At 39.9% G+C, this 17013-nt stretch overlaps 1 protein-coding gene across 1 annotated transcript; it reads left to right on the forward strand.

Annotated features, from left to right (window-relative positions):
- The first annotated feature begins 10023 nt into the window (after positions 1-10023).
- Positions 10024-10974, forward strand: LOC119903636 (olfactory receptor 51L1-like). The gene has a single exon (XM_038719874.1). It carries the CDS (start codon positions 10024-10026, stop codon positions 10972-10974), a length of 951 nt encoding a protein of 316 aa, XP_038575802.1.
- Positions 10975-17013: the final 6039 nt, after the last annotated feature.

Genomic DNA, 17013 nt, shown 5'->3' on the forward strand with positions numbered 1-17013 from the left:
GTAACGGATACTTTGATTCTCACTTCTATTTTACTTCAAATTTGATTACACTGTTTATTTAACTCAATAAGGATATGTTTCTTATTCAATGCAGTTTTGCCTCTACTCTTCCACTTTCCTTTACTTTATCTTTAACCACTCTCTCCTGGTTGTTTGTATCCATCTCTGTTTTTGCTTCTCTGTTGTGCAGACATGATGAGCAATAACAGCTTTACTCCTGAGTATTTTCAGCTGACTCTGTTTACAGACTCTGGGCCCCTCAGATATCTGTTCTTCTGTCTGTGTCTGTTGATCTACATGACTATAATCTCTGCTAACGTTGTCATTATTCTGACAGTCTGCCTGGAGACGTCTCTGCATCAACAATGTAGAAGTGTAAAGAATGAGTGTGTGTGAGACAGGGTTTTGTTTTTTTTTGTTCCTTTTGCCCCACGGTTCCTGATGGACATTCCTGTCTGACACTCATTTGATCTTACTGCAGTCAGGCCGGGCATTACATCTCTGCCTGTTCTCAGAGCCCATTAAACTGGCGGATTCACTAGAAGAGGGACGCATCCCAGCGAGTCGGACTACCACTTCATTGGCTTCCCGATCCTGAAGCCAACTACACATTACCCTCACCTTTAAAGGTCAGTCCCTTGATTTATTAGCACTAATAGATTCAGGAGCTGATGAGAGTTTTTAGGACTAATTGGAGCACAATTTGTCATTCCCACTGTTTGAAATCAGCCTGTCCTCAGTCTAACCCATCCCCTCCTCCCAGCCCTGAGCCCCCTGATTTATCTGGCGTCCCCGCAGATTATTAAGTTTTCAGTAAACAGCAGGCACTTTCGCTTCCCCCTCACAGGCAATACCACTGCGCCATTGACTTGGTCATTGGCTGGTTTCTTTTTTGTGGCCAAAAAGGGCAAGACCCTGCGTCCCTGTATCGACTATAGGGAGCTTAATAATATCACGGTTAAGAACAAGTACCCCCTGCCCCCAATGTCCTCGGCCTTTGACTATCTGCAGGGGGCGCGTGTGTTCTCCAAGTTAGTTCTGCGGAAAACATATCACCTGGTGAGAATTAGAGAGGGAGATGAATGGAAGACTGCCTTTAATACACCTATGGGGCACTTTGAATATCTTGTTATGCCTTTTGGACGCCCCGGCAGTTTTCCAGTGTCTTGTCAATGACGTCCTCAGAGATATGTTGGGCAAGTTTGTCTTCGTTTACCTGCACGACATACAAATTTTTTCCTGCAGTCTCTGAGATCATGTCCAGCATGTCCGCCTGGTCCTGCAGAGGTTGTTGGAGAACAAGCTGTTTGTGAAGTCCGAGAAATATGAGTTTCATTCCAACACTGTGTCCTTCCTGGGCTACATCATTGCAGAGGGAGAGAGGCAGTTGCAACAGTTTTTGGGCTTTGCTAATTTTTTACAGGCGCTTCATTAGGAACTTCAGGAAAGTCGCAGCACCTCTAACCTGCCTGACCTCCATGGTTAAGCCGTTTGTATGGACTCCTGAGGCAGAGGCAGCGTTTCAGGAGCTCAAACAGTGTTTCACGTCTGCACCGGTTCTCACACAGTTCATTGTTGAAGAGGATGCCTCCAACGTTGGCACGCTCCTCCCTTGATGGTAAGCTACACCCTTGTGCATTTCTGTCCCGCCGTTTGTCACCTGCAGAGTGTAACTACGACGTCGGAAACCAGGAGCTGCTTGTAATTAAACTGGCATTGGAAGATTGGAGGCACTGGCTCGAGGGGTCGGAACATCCTGTCCTCATTTGGACTGATCACAAGAACTTAGAATACATCCAGTCTGCCAAGCGTCTTAACCCCAGGCAAGCCAGGTGGGCATTGTTTTTTGGTCAACTTCAACTTTGTGCTTACCTTCAGACTACGGATTCTGCTTGTGTGCAGGAGAAACTCGTCTGAATTCAGAGGAAAGGCGTTACAAACCTGCCTGCCCCACATAGTGACATATTCATTCTCTGTCTTCTGTGACCTGTCACTGGCTCGAATTGAAGTTGATAAACTGAATCCAATCATCACAGTTGTTTTATCTTTAGAGTATCTGATCATTCCCCCCCATCAATAACCCTCTAGTATATGGCCTGAATCTGCCTCAAATCAAAGGAGTGATTTTTAGATTTGTGAAGATATGCAAAATGGGTCCTGCTGCCAGAATGTAAAACTCATCATGCACAAGCTGTATAGCAAACAAGGAAGCTTTGATGATGCAATAATCCAGGCGTGATGAGATGAAGGCGTGTAAAATGATCTCGGTGTCCTTAAAAGTTAACATAGATTGAATTTTTGCTATATTTCTAAGTTGATAAAAACATGATTGAATAAGTTTTGTGGTTGAGTTCAGTTGGAGGAAATTATTTGACATACATTTTTTTACTTTACAAAGGCAGTTGTTAAGTGAACTCAGCATTTCAGGGTCTGTGGATCTGACGGGCAAGTATATTTGTGTGTCATCAGCATAAATATGAAAAGAAATTCCATGTTTATGGATAATATGTCCAAGGGGAAGCAGATACAAGGAAAACAAAATGGGTCCTAAGGCCGACCCCTGAGGCACACCATATTTAACTGGACAGAATGAAGAGACATAGTTGTTTACAGACATGCAAAACTTCCTATTTGACAGGTAGGATGAAAACCATTCTAGGGCAGTACCAGAGATCCCCACCCAGTGCCTCAGTCTGTCTAACATGATGTTGTGATCAATGGTGTCAAAAGCAGCGCTAAGGTCCAGGAGTACAAGGACTGAGCACATGCCTTCATCAGCAGAGATTAAAAGGTCATTGGTGACTTTAAGCAGGGCAGTCTCAGTGCTGTGGTACTTCCTGAAACCAGAAACTTTTCAAATATGTTGTTATTTTCCAGTACAGTGAGCAGCTGTTTGGACACAATTCTTTCTAGAATCTTTGCAATAAAAGGCAGTTTTGAAATTGGTCTAAAATTATGTGGGAGGGAGGGATCTAAACCAGGTTTCTTTAAAAGTGGGTTCACGCAAGCCGTTTTAAAATAATCAGGGACACAACCAGTAGATAGGGAGCTGTTGAAAACAGAGATCAAATGGGGCCCAACAGAATCTATTACTTTCAGTAAAAACTTTGTAGGTATTACATCAAGTAGTGCTGGAGGACACTCTCATTTGTGATACTGTTTTTAAAAGCTCAGACAAGTCAATGGGATAAAACTGGTTAAAACTCTCTTGTTGCTGGTGAGGAACCTCTGAGTAAGAGGGCGCGGGGGTAATAGAGGCTCTGATTGACACCACCTTATTGGTAAAATAAGATCAAAACAATTCACAGTCATCATTACTTCCAGCTGAGGCACAAGGAGGGGTTGGGTTTACCAGCTGATCCACAGTCTTAAACAGAAACCTGGGATTGTGTTTATGTGTAGTAATGAGTTCAGAAAAATAGTGTGTTCTCGCATCCTTAACCATGTTATTATAGTTAATTAATAAATCCTTCAGACTGAGGTAATGGACTTGGAGACTGGATTTTTTCCATCTGCGCTCTGCTTTCCTGCATTCCCTTTTGAGGCTGCGAATGCTGTTTATCCAGGGTTGCTTACTAGCTTTAGACGTAGGCCTAACCTTTAGAGGAGCAGTAATATTTAGTGACGACAAGCAGATATGATTGAAGTGATCGACCAGATTGTTGGTGTTGGAATCAGTGTTGGCTTTGGCTCTGAAAGAATGCGCAAAACTTTGAAACACTTTGTTCATTAAAGAAGCGAGAACACACAGGGCTTGGTGAGGCAACATGAGTAACAGGCGAATCGCAGCTAAAAACAATACATCTGTGGTCAGATATGGTCATGTCCACTAATTCCACAGAGGAAATGCTGACACCCAGGGTAAAAACCAAGTCCAGTGTATGACCACGGTTATGGGTTTGCCCTTTGACATGTTGTTTGAAGTTAAAAGAAGTGGCCATATTTAAAAAGTCAGTTGCATTAACATTGGTGGGGTCATCAACATGAATAATGGCCACAAAGAACAATTCTGTCATAATTTAAAACCAGAGTAGATAAAAATTCAGGAAGTTCTGATAAAAATCCTCCAGGCAGTTTTGGGGGGCGATAAATTATAACAAATATGATAGGTTGCAGCCCTCCAACTTTAAGAGTGAGAACTTCAAAGGAGTTAAATTCATCATAGCGTACTTGATGATATTTTAAATATTTCCTATACACGCTCACTAGCCCACCACCACGACCACTGACCCTCGGTTGACTAAAACAATCATATTGAGACAGCTAGCTGGCTATAGTCATTCATTTGCAACCAGGATTCAGTTAAAAACATCTATCAATCTAGATTTGCAGACAAGATAAAATCATTTAAGATAAAAGTCTTACTTGACAGAGATCTCACATTGAAGAGAGCCATTTTAAATGTGTTTGTTCTGGGTGCTGGAGTTGGTGCAGTTGTCCTAATCCTTAAGAGATTACTAATATTTCTGTGTGGGATGTGCACATTTCGGTTTACTGGTCTATGCGTGATGATGACAGGAATAGAAGTCTTTGGAACAACGCTGGGAGCAGACGGCTTTACATGCCAGCAGGTGGAGACAGTTGTTTGTGGCAGTGAGGCAGAGATCTGTTCAGTGAGCGGTGGTGTGTCCAGCTGTGCTGCATGAATGATTAGTCATTCACGTAAGTCCTGAGGGGAGGACCACACCACACCACATTTCTGAGCCCCATTTGTTTGGGTGAAGTCCGTCTGTCTTAAAAAGAGGCATTCTTTGCCAGAAAATATTAAAATTATCCACATAACACACATGATGAGCCCTGCAGGTGGACTGGAGCCAGTCGTGGAGGACAAGGAGTCTTCTGAAGCGGCCAGCACCGCGACCAACTGTGGGAATGGGACCAGAGATAAAAACGGACTTTCCACACTGCTTTAAAAAGTTAAAAAGACGGTTAAAATCTGATTTTGTCAGTTCAGATTGCTGAAGAGCTGTGTCATTTGTTCCGACATGGACTATCACTCTTGTGATGGAGGACGGGAGCGACGGCATCAGGTCCTGGAGTTTTTTTAAAATGTCAGCCGTGGTGGCACCGGGGAAGCAGTGAGTGGCAGCGTTAAAGAAACGGATGTTTCTGGTTATGGAGTCACCAATTATTAGTGTGGTTGGGGAGAAAAGAGGACGAGGAGATGCCGGTTGTGGGGTTCCAGAGCAGGACTGAGCAGAATCTGCCTCAACACTGCGTGCAGACTGAGGATGGAGTGTGTGAGCTGCCTAGTGTTGTGTTGGAGTAGCAGTAACAGACCTGAGAGATGGGCTACATTGCGGTTGGAGAGGCTGATGTCCGGAGGAAAGGCAGCCCCATCCGAGCCTCTCTTGCAGCTACGGACCACCATTTCAGCCCAGGTTGACTGATGCTTTGGAGTCGAGCAGGAGGAAAGCCTGGGAAGGGAGAGGGGTCCCATAACACGGTGTCCTGGATGTTAGCGGTTGCGCTAAGAGAGACAATCTGTTTGGCTTGTACTGAAGCCACATCCATAAAGCCAGTCAGCAGGGAATCTTTCTCTTTGAGTTCCTCTGAAAGTCGTCCGATGTCTTCCATAAGGTCAGTAATCTTCTTGTTCCCTTTCTTAAGGAGTGTGCAGTCCTCATGGGGCAGAGTGATCTCTAGCATAGCCGCCGGAGCTTTGTTGTGGTCAGTAGCGTTGATCGTGTTTTTACGGTCATCTAGCTTAAAATCCATGTCAGATGACTGACATGGATTTTTTTGCTAATATGAGTTCTGAAACACAGTTTACAATCAATGATTATGCCTAAATATTTATAACTGTTAACTAACTCAATTTCATTTCCTTCAAAAGTTGAGATGCTTGTAGTGAATACCATTACTTTGGACATTTCTGCATTTAAGACCAACTTAAGCTGTTTTAAATAGCTCTGAACAATATTGAAAGCAAACTGCAAAAGATCAAGGACTTGTGCAGTAGATGATGCAGTACAGTAAATAACAGTGTCATCAGCATAAAAATAATACATAGCATTCGATAGATTATCACTGAGATTGTTTATATAAATTGAAAACAATATGGGCCCAAGTACTGAGCCTTGAGCAACCCCCTTGGAAAAGGGAGAGCAAGAGCCAACAATCTGAACACTTTGGGCTCTACCTGACAGATAATTTGCAAACCAATCTACTGAATGCTAACACAGGCCAATGCTCAGTAGTCTATTTACTAGAATGCAGTGATCAACTGTTTCAAAAGCTTTTGAAAGATCTATGAATAGTGCAGCGCACATTTTCTTGCTTTCCAGTGCTGTGTTGTTTCCTAAAACCAGATTGAAAGGGGGATAAGACATCATTTGAATTTAAAAATTCCTTTAGCTGCTCACCCACCAAGCGTTCAAGGAGCTTGCCTAATTCCTGAAGAGCTCTATGGACTTTGGAAACTGATTGAGGAGAAAGCATGGGTCAGAGGGGTGCTCCTGCGCACTGAGACCAGAAGAAGTAAGGCATGAGGATTCAAATAAGGATCCTGAAGAAATAAAGTGCTCATTAAAGCAAGCTAACATTGTTGGTTTATCAGTCACCTTGCCGGAATCAATCATAACATGAGGGGGTAGTTCACTGCAACTAATGTTTCCAAAGGAGGATTTTGAATTTGTTTGTTTTTCGTAGTTTCACTAAGGAAATACTCTGATTTTGACTTTTTAATGACAGATGTAAGCCTATTTCTTAGTTGCCGAAAGTAGACCCAATCAGCATCAGTCTTTGATTTCCTGGCCCTTGACCAGGCAGCATCCCTATCCTTGAGAAGGCAGGAAATCTGGGGATTGTTTCGGCCTTTAACTCTAGATTTGCATACAGGGGCATGCTTATCTATGATCCTGAGAAAAACATCATAAAAGTAGTTCCAGGCCAATTCTACTTCATCTATAAGAAAGATTTTGTTCCAATCAAAATGAAAGAGGTCATGTGAAAAGGCTTGTTTACAGAAATGCTTCATATCCCTTTTGAAAATAATATGAGGCCCCTGTTTTGGGATTTTAGCATTCCTAACTGCTGCAATTGTACAATGATCACTCAGGTCAATGGCAAACACACCTATACCCAGAATTTGTGTGGAGCATTAGTTAAAAACAAATTGGGGTTTGGGCGAGTTGGACTATCAATCAACTGGGTAAGATTAAAAGAGTCACAGACAGATTTTAAACCATCTGAAATGGAGGATCCCCGGCTAAAAGTACTTCTCCAAATTCAATGCTCGATAGATGATGATTTAAAGAGCAAAGAGCCTCAGTATTTGCTGAGGGTGGCCTATAGCAACCTATGACATGTCATTGTTTGCCCCAATGCAAGCTCTATCTTCAAGGCTAAAAGCTCTAGCTGCTTACTAATGGATACCGAATACACAATGTTACAAGGAAACGATTTTTTATATACTGTAAATGGCAATGCCACCGCCCTTCCTGGGGCGGTCACAACGGTAGACATTGTAGCCCTTGATTGCTATATCCTTACACAGTACGAACAAGCTGCCATCTTGGAGGTGACGAGTCAGTCAGTAGTCCGGTCAGTAGTGGTCTACATGTTCGTAGTGGTCTGCAGGTCAGCAGTGGTCTACATGTTCGTAGTGGTCTGCAGGTCAGCAGTGGTCTACATGTTCGTAGTGGTTTGCAGGTCTGTAGTGGTCTACAGGTCAGCAGTGGTCCACAGGTCAGCAGTGGTATACATGTTCGTAGTGGTCTGCAGGTCAGCAGTGGTCTACAGGTCTTTAGTTGTCTGCAGGTCTGTAGTGGTCTGCAGGTCAGCAGTAGTCTACAGGTCTTTAGTTGTCTGCAGGTCTGCAGTGATCCACAGGTCTGTAGTGGTCTGCAGGTCAGCAGTGGTCTACAGGTCTTTAGTTGTCTGCAGGTCAGCAGTGGTCCACAGGTCTGTAGTGGTCTACATGTTTAATTTACACAGTCCATATGTGCAGGTGGTGAAGTCGAGGTGAGAATACAGATCTGTTTGTGCACCACCCCGGCGTCTATGGAAGATTTTAATGGACTTGATATTTGTAACCCACAGAAAACAATCCACAAATGTGTACTATGATGTGCAAATATTTCGCTATCTACAAATATGTATTTTTACATTTGTGTTGTGTAAAATCATATCCACAAAAATACAGTGCAATTTGCAAATATGTACAATTTACTCTGTACACACATATTATAATTTCTCATAAAAAGTGTTATTTACGCATTTGTGGATCTATTTTTACACACAAAACAGTATTAGCACATTTGTGGATCATTTCTTGTCAGTTTGCAGGTCATGTAACATTTGTGGAATTTTGTCCACTCTGTACCACAGAGATCTGTAAACAGAGATCTGTATGTGTGAGAGCAGTTTATTAGCTACACCAGCAGGTGGCGGTAGAGACATTACCTCTCATGAGTTGTAAGAATATCCATTGCAGTACCCAGGGTCATCTGTAGGAAACAACAACTTCTGCTTCTGCTGGACCACTTGACTCTACTCAGTCTAAATCTTTCTGTACAAGGGTATATAGTTTACTATTGAAGAGTTTATCAACCTGACAGCACAGTCCACTGCAGCGCAAAACTGAAAACTAAATATGCACAGAGGATATTATTAAAAACTACTGACGCTCTCCTCTGCAATTCTTTAATGCTATTTTATGTTATCTCTGCATTTTATGATGGTGATCATTCTATCTGTTAGCCGAGGTAAAGTCTAAAAAGGACTCTTAGGAAGCTAAATTCACGTCTAATATCGGGGAAAGGCGAGCCTGCATTCTGCCACTATCCTGGCTTTATGCTGGCCGGTCCACAACTGACCACGAGTGTCCGTGGCATACACAAGCCCTATGCGCTCCAGGGGGGCTAATGAATTATTTAACGGACATTGATTTAAAATCTGAGTTTGCAATTGGCTTATCAATATATATTTTTACAATTGAAAGGTGCAGTGTGGAATAGTTATGGGTCACTAGCGCGAGCACAAATAACACTGCTGATTTCAGTGTTTAAATGATAAAGTGATAACCTGTGATATGAAGTAAAATTACAGTATGTTAGAGCCCTCATTATCTATTCCTCTCACATTCAATTTTATTTTGATCATAAACATTCACATACGCAAATCAAACTTTTATTGTGTATCAACGGACATAATAAGGGTTTTCATGGACTACTTCATTGACAAGTGCATCAAAACTGGAGTAGAAACGTTATTTTAAAACATTTGGTGGTACTTTGGAGTTTACTGACAGAGCCACACGGCCCGCACAATCTCTTTACGTCCCTTTGGACTGTACACGTTGCTGCTCGCATCCTAGCAGCAGAAGAAGATAAAGTCTCTACAGCTGCTTCTGTTTGGATCATTACAGGGTAGAGGTTCATCAGTCGAAGCTCTCATTTAACAAGCTGATTAACAAACACTGTTTTGAGCAAGCTCGTTATTATTACGAGTTGGTTGAATTGATTTTTTGTTGGTTAGTTGTAGTTTTGTAACTATTATAGAACACACAACAGGACAACAACAGATGTTTAGATTACCTGCTTGATTAGTAAACACACAGATGAGTAAGACTAATAACTAATCTGAAAATGTTTGATTTAATTTTATTTTTTTGTTAAAATGTGTCATCTACTTGTCTCATGGCAAGGGTAAATAAGTTGCCCCTGACTTTGTTTTAAGTGTTATTCATATGCAAACTTTAACAAGTAAGCTCCATGATATATTGGCTGATTCTGCATGGGCTACATTTAACTTTGGATGGAAGTATTTGTAAACATACATTTTTCTGTAAATATGTCAGGGAAGGAAAGGATCATTTGATTCTTGCTTGTATTTCACTTATCTAATATTTGATTTAACTGTATATTGCCTTTATTTTAACTAAGCAAGCCTTCCAATATGTTTCTTGTTCAATGCAGTTTTGCCTCTACTCTTTCCTCTCCTTTCCTTTATCCTCCATCACACTCTCCTCGTGTTTCTTTGTATCCATCTCTGTTTTTGCTTCTCTGTTGTGCAGACACAATGAGCAATAACAGCTTTACTCCTGGGTATTTTCAGCTGACTCTGTTTACAGACTCTGGGCCCCTCAGATATCTGTTCTTCTGTCTGTGTCTGTTGATCTACATGACTATAATCTCTGCTAACGTTGTCATTATTCTGGCAGTCTGCCTGGAGAAGTCTCTGCATCAACCCATGTACATGTTTCTCTCCTGTCTGTGTTTAAACTCTCTGTACGGCTCAGCCGGCTTCTTCCCCAGGTTCCTGATGGACATTCTGTCTGACACTCATTTGATCTCACGTGCATCTTGTTTCATTCAGATATATGTTATTTACACCTATGCATCATTTGAACTGACCATCCTCAGCATCATGGCCTATGATAGATTTGTTGCTATTTGCCAGCCTTTACACTATCACAGCAAAATGACCTTTAGGATGGTGAGACGTCTTCTGATTTTTGCTTTGCTCTATCCTGCATTTACTATTGGCATTTGTCTTTCTCTTTCTGTTCGATTGCCTTTGTGTGGAAATAAACTGCACAGGCTTTTCTGTTCTAACTGGCCTGTGGTTCAGCTCTCCTGTGTGGACACAACTCTGAACAGCATAGTAGGTCAGTTTTTTACGATAATAACCATCTTCATCCCCCTGCTCTTTGTCCTGTACACCTATCTACAGATTCTGCTTGTGTGCAGAAGAAGCTCGTCTGAATTCAGAGGAAAGGCGTTACAAACCTGCCTGCCCCACATAGTGACATTTGTGACCTATTCATTCTCTCTCTTCTGTGAGCTGTCACTGGCTCGATTTGAGGGTGATAAACTGAATCCAGTTATCACAGTTATATTATCTTTAGAGTATTTGATCATTCCCCCCATCAATAACCCTCTAGTTTATGGCCTGAATCTGCCTCAAATCAAAGGAGTGATTTTTAGATTTTTGAAGATACGCAAAATGGGTCCTGCTGCCAAAATGTAAAACTTCAAAATCATGCACATACTGCATAGCAGCAATATAAATAGGAGATATAGAATCTGTAAGCTGCTGTTATTAATACAAAATGCTTCTGAAACATGCTAAATGTTATAAATAAAGGTTTTCTTTGCTCTCACATTAATTTTAAGGAGATTGGAATTTTAAAATAGATCATCCTAAACCACAACAATAAGGTTAATATTGCACATGTTGTATAAGCATGGTTTAACTCACAGCTCCTCAGACTAAAACACTTCTTTGAAACTCACAACACAGAATCTAATTTGATAGAATGTTTGATGCGTCTTTGTTGTACTTTTTTCAAGATTTGTATATATATGATGATATATGTGTGTTTTAATATTACTTTGTTGTTGTGTTGGGAACTAGTTGCCCTTTGTAATTATAGTAACACTAAATTCTAATGATGTAGAATGATCAACAAGCAAGACAAAAAAGGCAATTTCATGTGAATCCGTCGTTGTTGAGATATAACTGTGAACCAAAGTGTCTTTTCAGTCTGTGGTGGCAATTCTGTCAAAATAAACAACTTCAAGGAAACACTTTCTGTCGTTTTCTTCAGATCAAAGATGGACTCACAGTGACTCACATACACCAGAGTAAGCTAAAAAATAGTGCAAATGTCTCAAGAAGTGCATTATTAATCCTTTGCCACTATTTTGCTTTTTTGCTCACTGGTGATTTTCCAAAGTTACTAGCCACACAGCATTTTCACTAGCCAAATTTTGTTTTTAGGAAATTCCGTTTTATACGATATAAAGTTGACAATGGCGTTCTAAAATGTACTAATATTATCATTAGCTCTGATAAGGTTGTGTGTAAAGTTCCTTTTTGAAAACATGTTGTCTATTAAAATGAACACACATAGTAGGTTCTTCCATCCATCCATCGTCAACCGCTTATCCTGCGTACAGGTAGTAGCTTCTTATTATATAATGAAACTGCTGCATGGGTGTAAAAGTTTAATTTACAAGATGAAAACTAAACTGACAAAAACATTCACCAAAATCATTTGCATCTGCCTTTCCTCAGAGCTCTGACTGGATTTATGTTTATAATCACCATGCTGTGGTCACTCTGTGTAACTATAAAAAACGGGTGTACAGGTCTTTTTTCCAGATTATTTGCATACAGATGCATCTTCTGCTTTCCTATGGTATGACAGCTTTTATTAAAACATAGTTCTATATTTTAATAATCAACTCTCGAAATGCAGTTGTGACAGGACGATTTCATGCAATATAAAGGCAGCCCTAGTAGTAACTCCACGTCCCTTAATCATGAAAATATCTGAAATTTTACAGCATTTAAGGGCACTTTCCTCCTGCCTTTTCTTTATCTCAGACCAATGAGCAAACACGATGTGCAGGTAGTACTCATGGGAGTTGTAGTGTTGTCGTGTCACATTGCAATTCGTTTGTTATTTCAGTCTTTTGACAAGACTACAATTTTCAACACGCCAAAGTGGCTAGTGGGAGTGTTACCCGTCACGGCGGGTCAGCGGGTGTTAACGTCAAGCCCTGGTTGCGCATATCACTGAGATCTGAGTGAGCTACTTCACTAACAATCACCAGGCCAGTAGACAGATTGATTTGGAATATTTTCTATGATATGGATGGAGCAGAGCTGAGATGATGGAGCAGAATTGAAAAGAGTCCAGATGGCGCAACGAGGGATGCAAGGATGTGGGGATGAGGAAGAACAGTGAGGGGTCGAGGGAAGTGGGGATGAGAGTCGAGGGTAGGGAGATGAAGAGATAAGGTGAGGGATGAAGGATTCAGGGGAAGAATCAGTGTTGTGAATGGATGGAAGAGAACGATGGAACGGTGTCAGCCGGAGTTGAGACTCTGAGTCGGGAAACCGTCTCTTCATGTCCTCTGCATCAGATAGAGCCCTGAGAAGAAACTTTAAATGGAGAAGTGTTTCTGATGTTATTTGGATAGTTGTGGAGGTTGGTAAGGTACGCTGGGAAAGACCCCTCCCAGAATTGAGGTTTTGGGGGAAATGTGACTTTGTATGGAGAATGTGGGTTTGTATGGCTAGTCTAGTCGAAAGAGGCTGTCAGGTCAAGGCAGCTTGGACCGTTGGTCTTGTTGAGTTTGGGTTTGTATAGTGTATGTATTGGCTCAGTGAATGTGAGTGGCAATAGCTTTGCCTGAATTTGACACCTTTCGCTAGCCAACTCAAGATCCAGGCTGACTGGCAGTGACTACTTCTAAACTAAATCTTGTTTATTGACTCAAGAAGAGTTAGACTGTAGAAGAATGTCACATATCAAAGGTTAAAACATGTTCAGTATCCTGGGGACAAGAGAGCGGATGAATGGCAAAATAAAATTTCAAAGAAATTGATGAAAACTATTTTGAAAAAATCATGATCAGAGGGGTAAGGCGTCAATAGACCATGGTTAGGAATGTTAGGAAGTAAAGGAAGCTGCAAGAAGTGTTGGATTAGCCATCGCCTCCATGCGGTTGGGAAACTCAAAATCTAAAATTGATTACCTCTGGTACTTCAGGACTGATGCTTGTAATTGCATTGTCCCAGATGAAGGTAGAAATAAGAACAAAATAAAACAAAATAAATACAGAAATGAACTAGCATAACTAAAATTTCACGACCTATTAGGGAGATGAGCTCATCGTCTTTAAATGATTAAATTTAAAGGATTAAAATTACATGATATTAACATGTTTATTTATCTCAATGCAATTTGAATCCACTTTGCTTCTCAGGGCACCAAATTACATTCTGGAGCACATGCTCTTGCATTCAAGGCTTTTGATATGAAATCTTGAAATTTTCACTTTATAACCTTACATACAGACATAAACTATGAATCCATTTTTATTTCCAGAAGTTCATCAAAACAAACTGTGAAATTCAGTGACAATAGAATAAAACAAGGCCAAAATCAGAAAAGTGTAAGTCTCACAATAAAGTTCTTAATTTTTGTGTTGCTGAAGTTCAACATTTTTGAAAAACTGCAGCAAATAGCTTTGTCATTAGTCGTCACATTGTTGAAAATGATAATTACATTAAATAGCCTCCAAGAAACACAGAAATGACACCTCTACATCATTGTTACAGGAGAAATGATGAACCTTAGTTATCTTTGTTGATATTAATTAACTTTGTGTTGACAGAACAACCTCTCGAGTTGTTTAGAAATCTCTTTCATTTTAATTCCATATATGATTGGATTAAAAACAGGATGATACGAAATCACTTGTAAAGTGAAGTAAAATCAGATTTGCTATACTAAAACTATTCAATACTATTCTAGCAACTGGAACTTTTCCAGACATCTGGAACAAAGGTTTAATAACCCCAATTCATAAATCCGGAGATAAATATGACCCAGATAACTACAGAGGAATATGTGTATCCAGTAACCTGGGAAAAATATTCTGCATCATTAATAAACAACTTGTCAACTTTGTTGATTACCACAATATTCTGCATAAATGCCAAATTGTTTTCAACAATAATTTAAAAAATACATTATATATCTTTTTGATAGATCTATCAATTTGCTCTGTGAAATGCAAAAAACAAACAGGTAGAACTCTGCAATCTGAAATGAAAACAACTTTTTGCCTGGTCCATGAGCTAGTTAATATAACTGTAAATTGTACATTCACGCACTCAACATGCACAGATTGCACACATTGTAATTTGCATTCCTAATACAGCTACCCTATATACTTCTGTACATTTCTTATTTTATTTATTTTTTATACAGGAGTTAGTTAGTTTTAATATGTGTATATATATATATATATATATATATATATATATATATGTGTGTTATTTACCATCCACTAAAAGTGCTGTTTTTGCCAATGATTGGTTCAGATTGTTATTGTTATTGTTGTTTAACTGTCTGACAACATCATAGAAAGGGTCCTTACAGAGAGAGACATTTTTGTTAAAGATTAAAATTATTTTTGTTTAACCAGAAACAACTCTAAAATCAGCATCACCAAACACACCAGACTCCATTTAATAAACAATACTTTTATCATGTATAGAGCCAGCATAATTGTTACATGTAAAAAGGTGAATTTAGGGTTTATTTTAACCAAATCTACTGTAACAACGGAATCTCCAAATTACATGTAAAGCCTCGTTTTTGAGCAATTATAAAACTGTAAAGACTGTAGTAACGTAGCTAACCGCTTAGCTAACTGTCTTCTTACCTTAAATTTGATCCACATGTCCCTCCTTTGAAATGCAAGGGGTTTCCAGACCAACAGAACAGGAAGGGAAGTAGGAGTCAACAAGCTCCTCCAGGCTCCTCCTATACATTTTTTATACTATATATGTTTGTTGTCATACATGGAAATAACAACTCTGTTATTTTCTCAATAACCATCACTTATAAAGTCTACTTAATGTTAAAACATCTTATTAATGTTAATGACAGGTATATAAACATCAACAAGTTTCTAATAAGTGTCTTATAAGCAATTACAAATTCATTAATTGTGCTTTAGTTAACACTTATTTGTGTTTAAAAGCATCTTATAAGGTCTTATAAGTGTTTTATTATTTTTCAATGACTTATTAAGTGTTAATTACTTCTTATTACAAGCACCTTAGAATAAAGTGTTACCGGATTCTGTACAACTTAATGAGTAATACAGAAAACCCTGAAATTGATAGGCTGAATAAGACATGATCTGTTTTTCAGATAAAATGTCCAGCAAAAGCTTTGGGTAGATAGCAGTGCTGAAAAGAACAGAGTTGAGTAACAAAGCTGTAATAAAAATATACATAGGTTCATGGAGGTTTTGATGAATCCAGATGGACACAATGGTTAAATTGCTGCAGAGTATCAGAATATATACTATGAACATGATCACAATATAAAGAAATCTGTATTTGCGCTCCTCCACATGCCCATCAAGGGTTATAAATGTTTCATTTCAGATCATCAGATTCTAAAAAAATAAATGTTAGTTTATCAAACAGACTACTTACATAACAGATTTTAATGAATAAAATCGAAACAAAAGTCTAATCTGATCATTACATACAACCTGTTTAACAGTTAATTTCACATAGTGTGTGTTCACCTGCCAAATTCACAGAATTCAGTTCTGCTATGTGGATTGTTTTTAGCAGAATTCTTCACTCTTCATGGATCTCATTAAACAGGACACCAACTTTGTGAACAACTTCTTCCGACGGTTCCTCTAGTGCCATCATGAGGATTACATTATCAATCTTTATTGAAATATCTTGAGAACTATTGAATGGGTTGCCGTGAAATTTTGTTCAGAAATTCATGTTCTCCAGAGAAAGAATTGCAAAAATTGTGGATCCTGTAATATACTGCTACCGTGACCGAAAAGAAGGAGACCTGTCTGTTTCTCACTGTAACGTTTTATTCTGCTGCCGCACACTGTGGTTCCTGAACAACAACTGTAGAGGAGGTATGGTGGCTTGCTAGAGTCACACAGAACAGGGACTGTATTTTACAACCACGCTTCTAGCACCATAACAATACATTACAGATCCCAGACGTTCATCTAGCGCTTGCCTGATGTCAGACAGAATTGTCAGCTGGTTTTTGCGGGGGAGGCCATTTGATTTACATTAAAAAGGTCACATTATGCTTTTTGACTTTCCCCCTCTCCTTTATTGAGTTATAATTTTTTGTGTGCATTTAACAGGTTTGCAAAGTGAAAAAGCCCAAAGTCCAGCCCAAAGGGAGTTCCCATCTCCCACAGGGATGAAAGCTAAATGCGCCTCATATAACGCTCGCCAAGCGGCTACTCCGACACGCCCTCAGAAACAGCGAGCTGCAGCACACAGCTCTCCTCTCCCTTCCAAACACTAGCTACCCTCCAGGCAGTCAGTGGACATAAAGTTGTTCCTGTGATGTAGAGACAGAGCTCAGTTAAAACTTTATGGATACAGATTAATAACTCACCGCTCTGAAACTCTCGCTCCAGTCCATGTTGCCAAGCCGGTCGGCAACATGTGCAGCTGAACCCGAGCTGTTTACCGGCTTCT

The sequence above is a fragment of the Micropterus salmoides genome, unplaced genomic scaffold (genome assembly GCF_014851395.1).
Source record: "Micropterus salmoides isolate LMB-PRFRI ecotype aquatic unplaced genomic scaffold, ASM1485139v1 Ms_hic_scaffold_15, whole genome shotgun sequence".
NCBI lineage: Eukaryota > Metazoa > Chordata > Actinopteri > Centrarchiformes > Centrarchidae > Micropterus > Micropterus salmoides.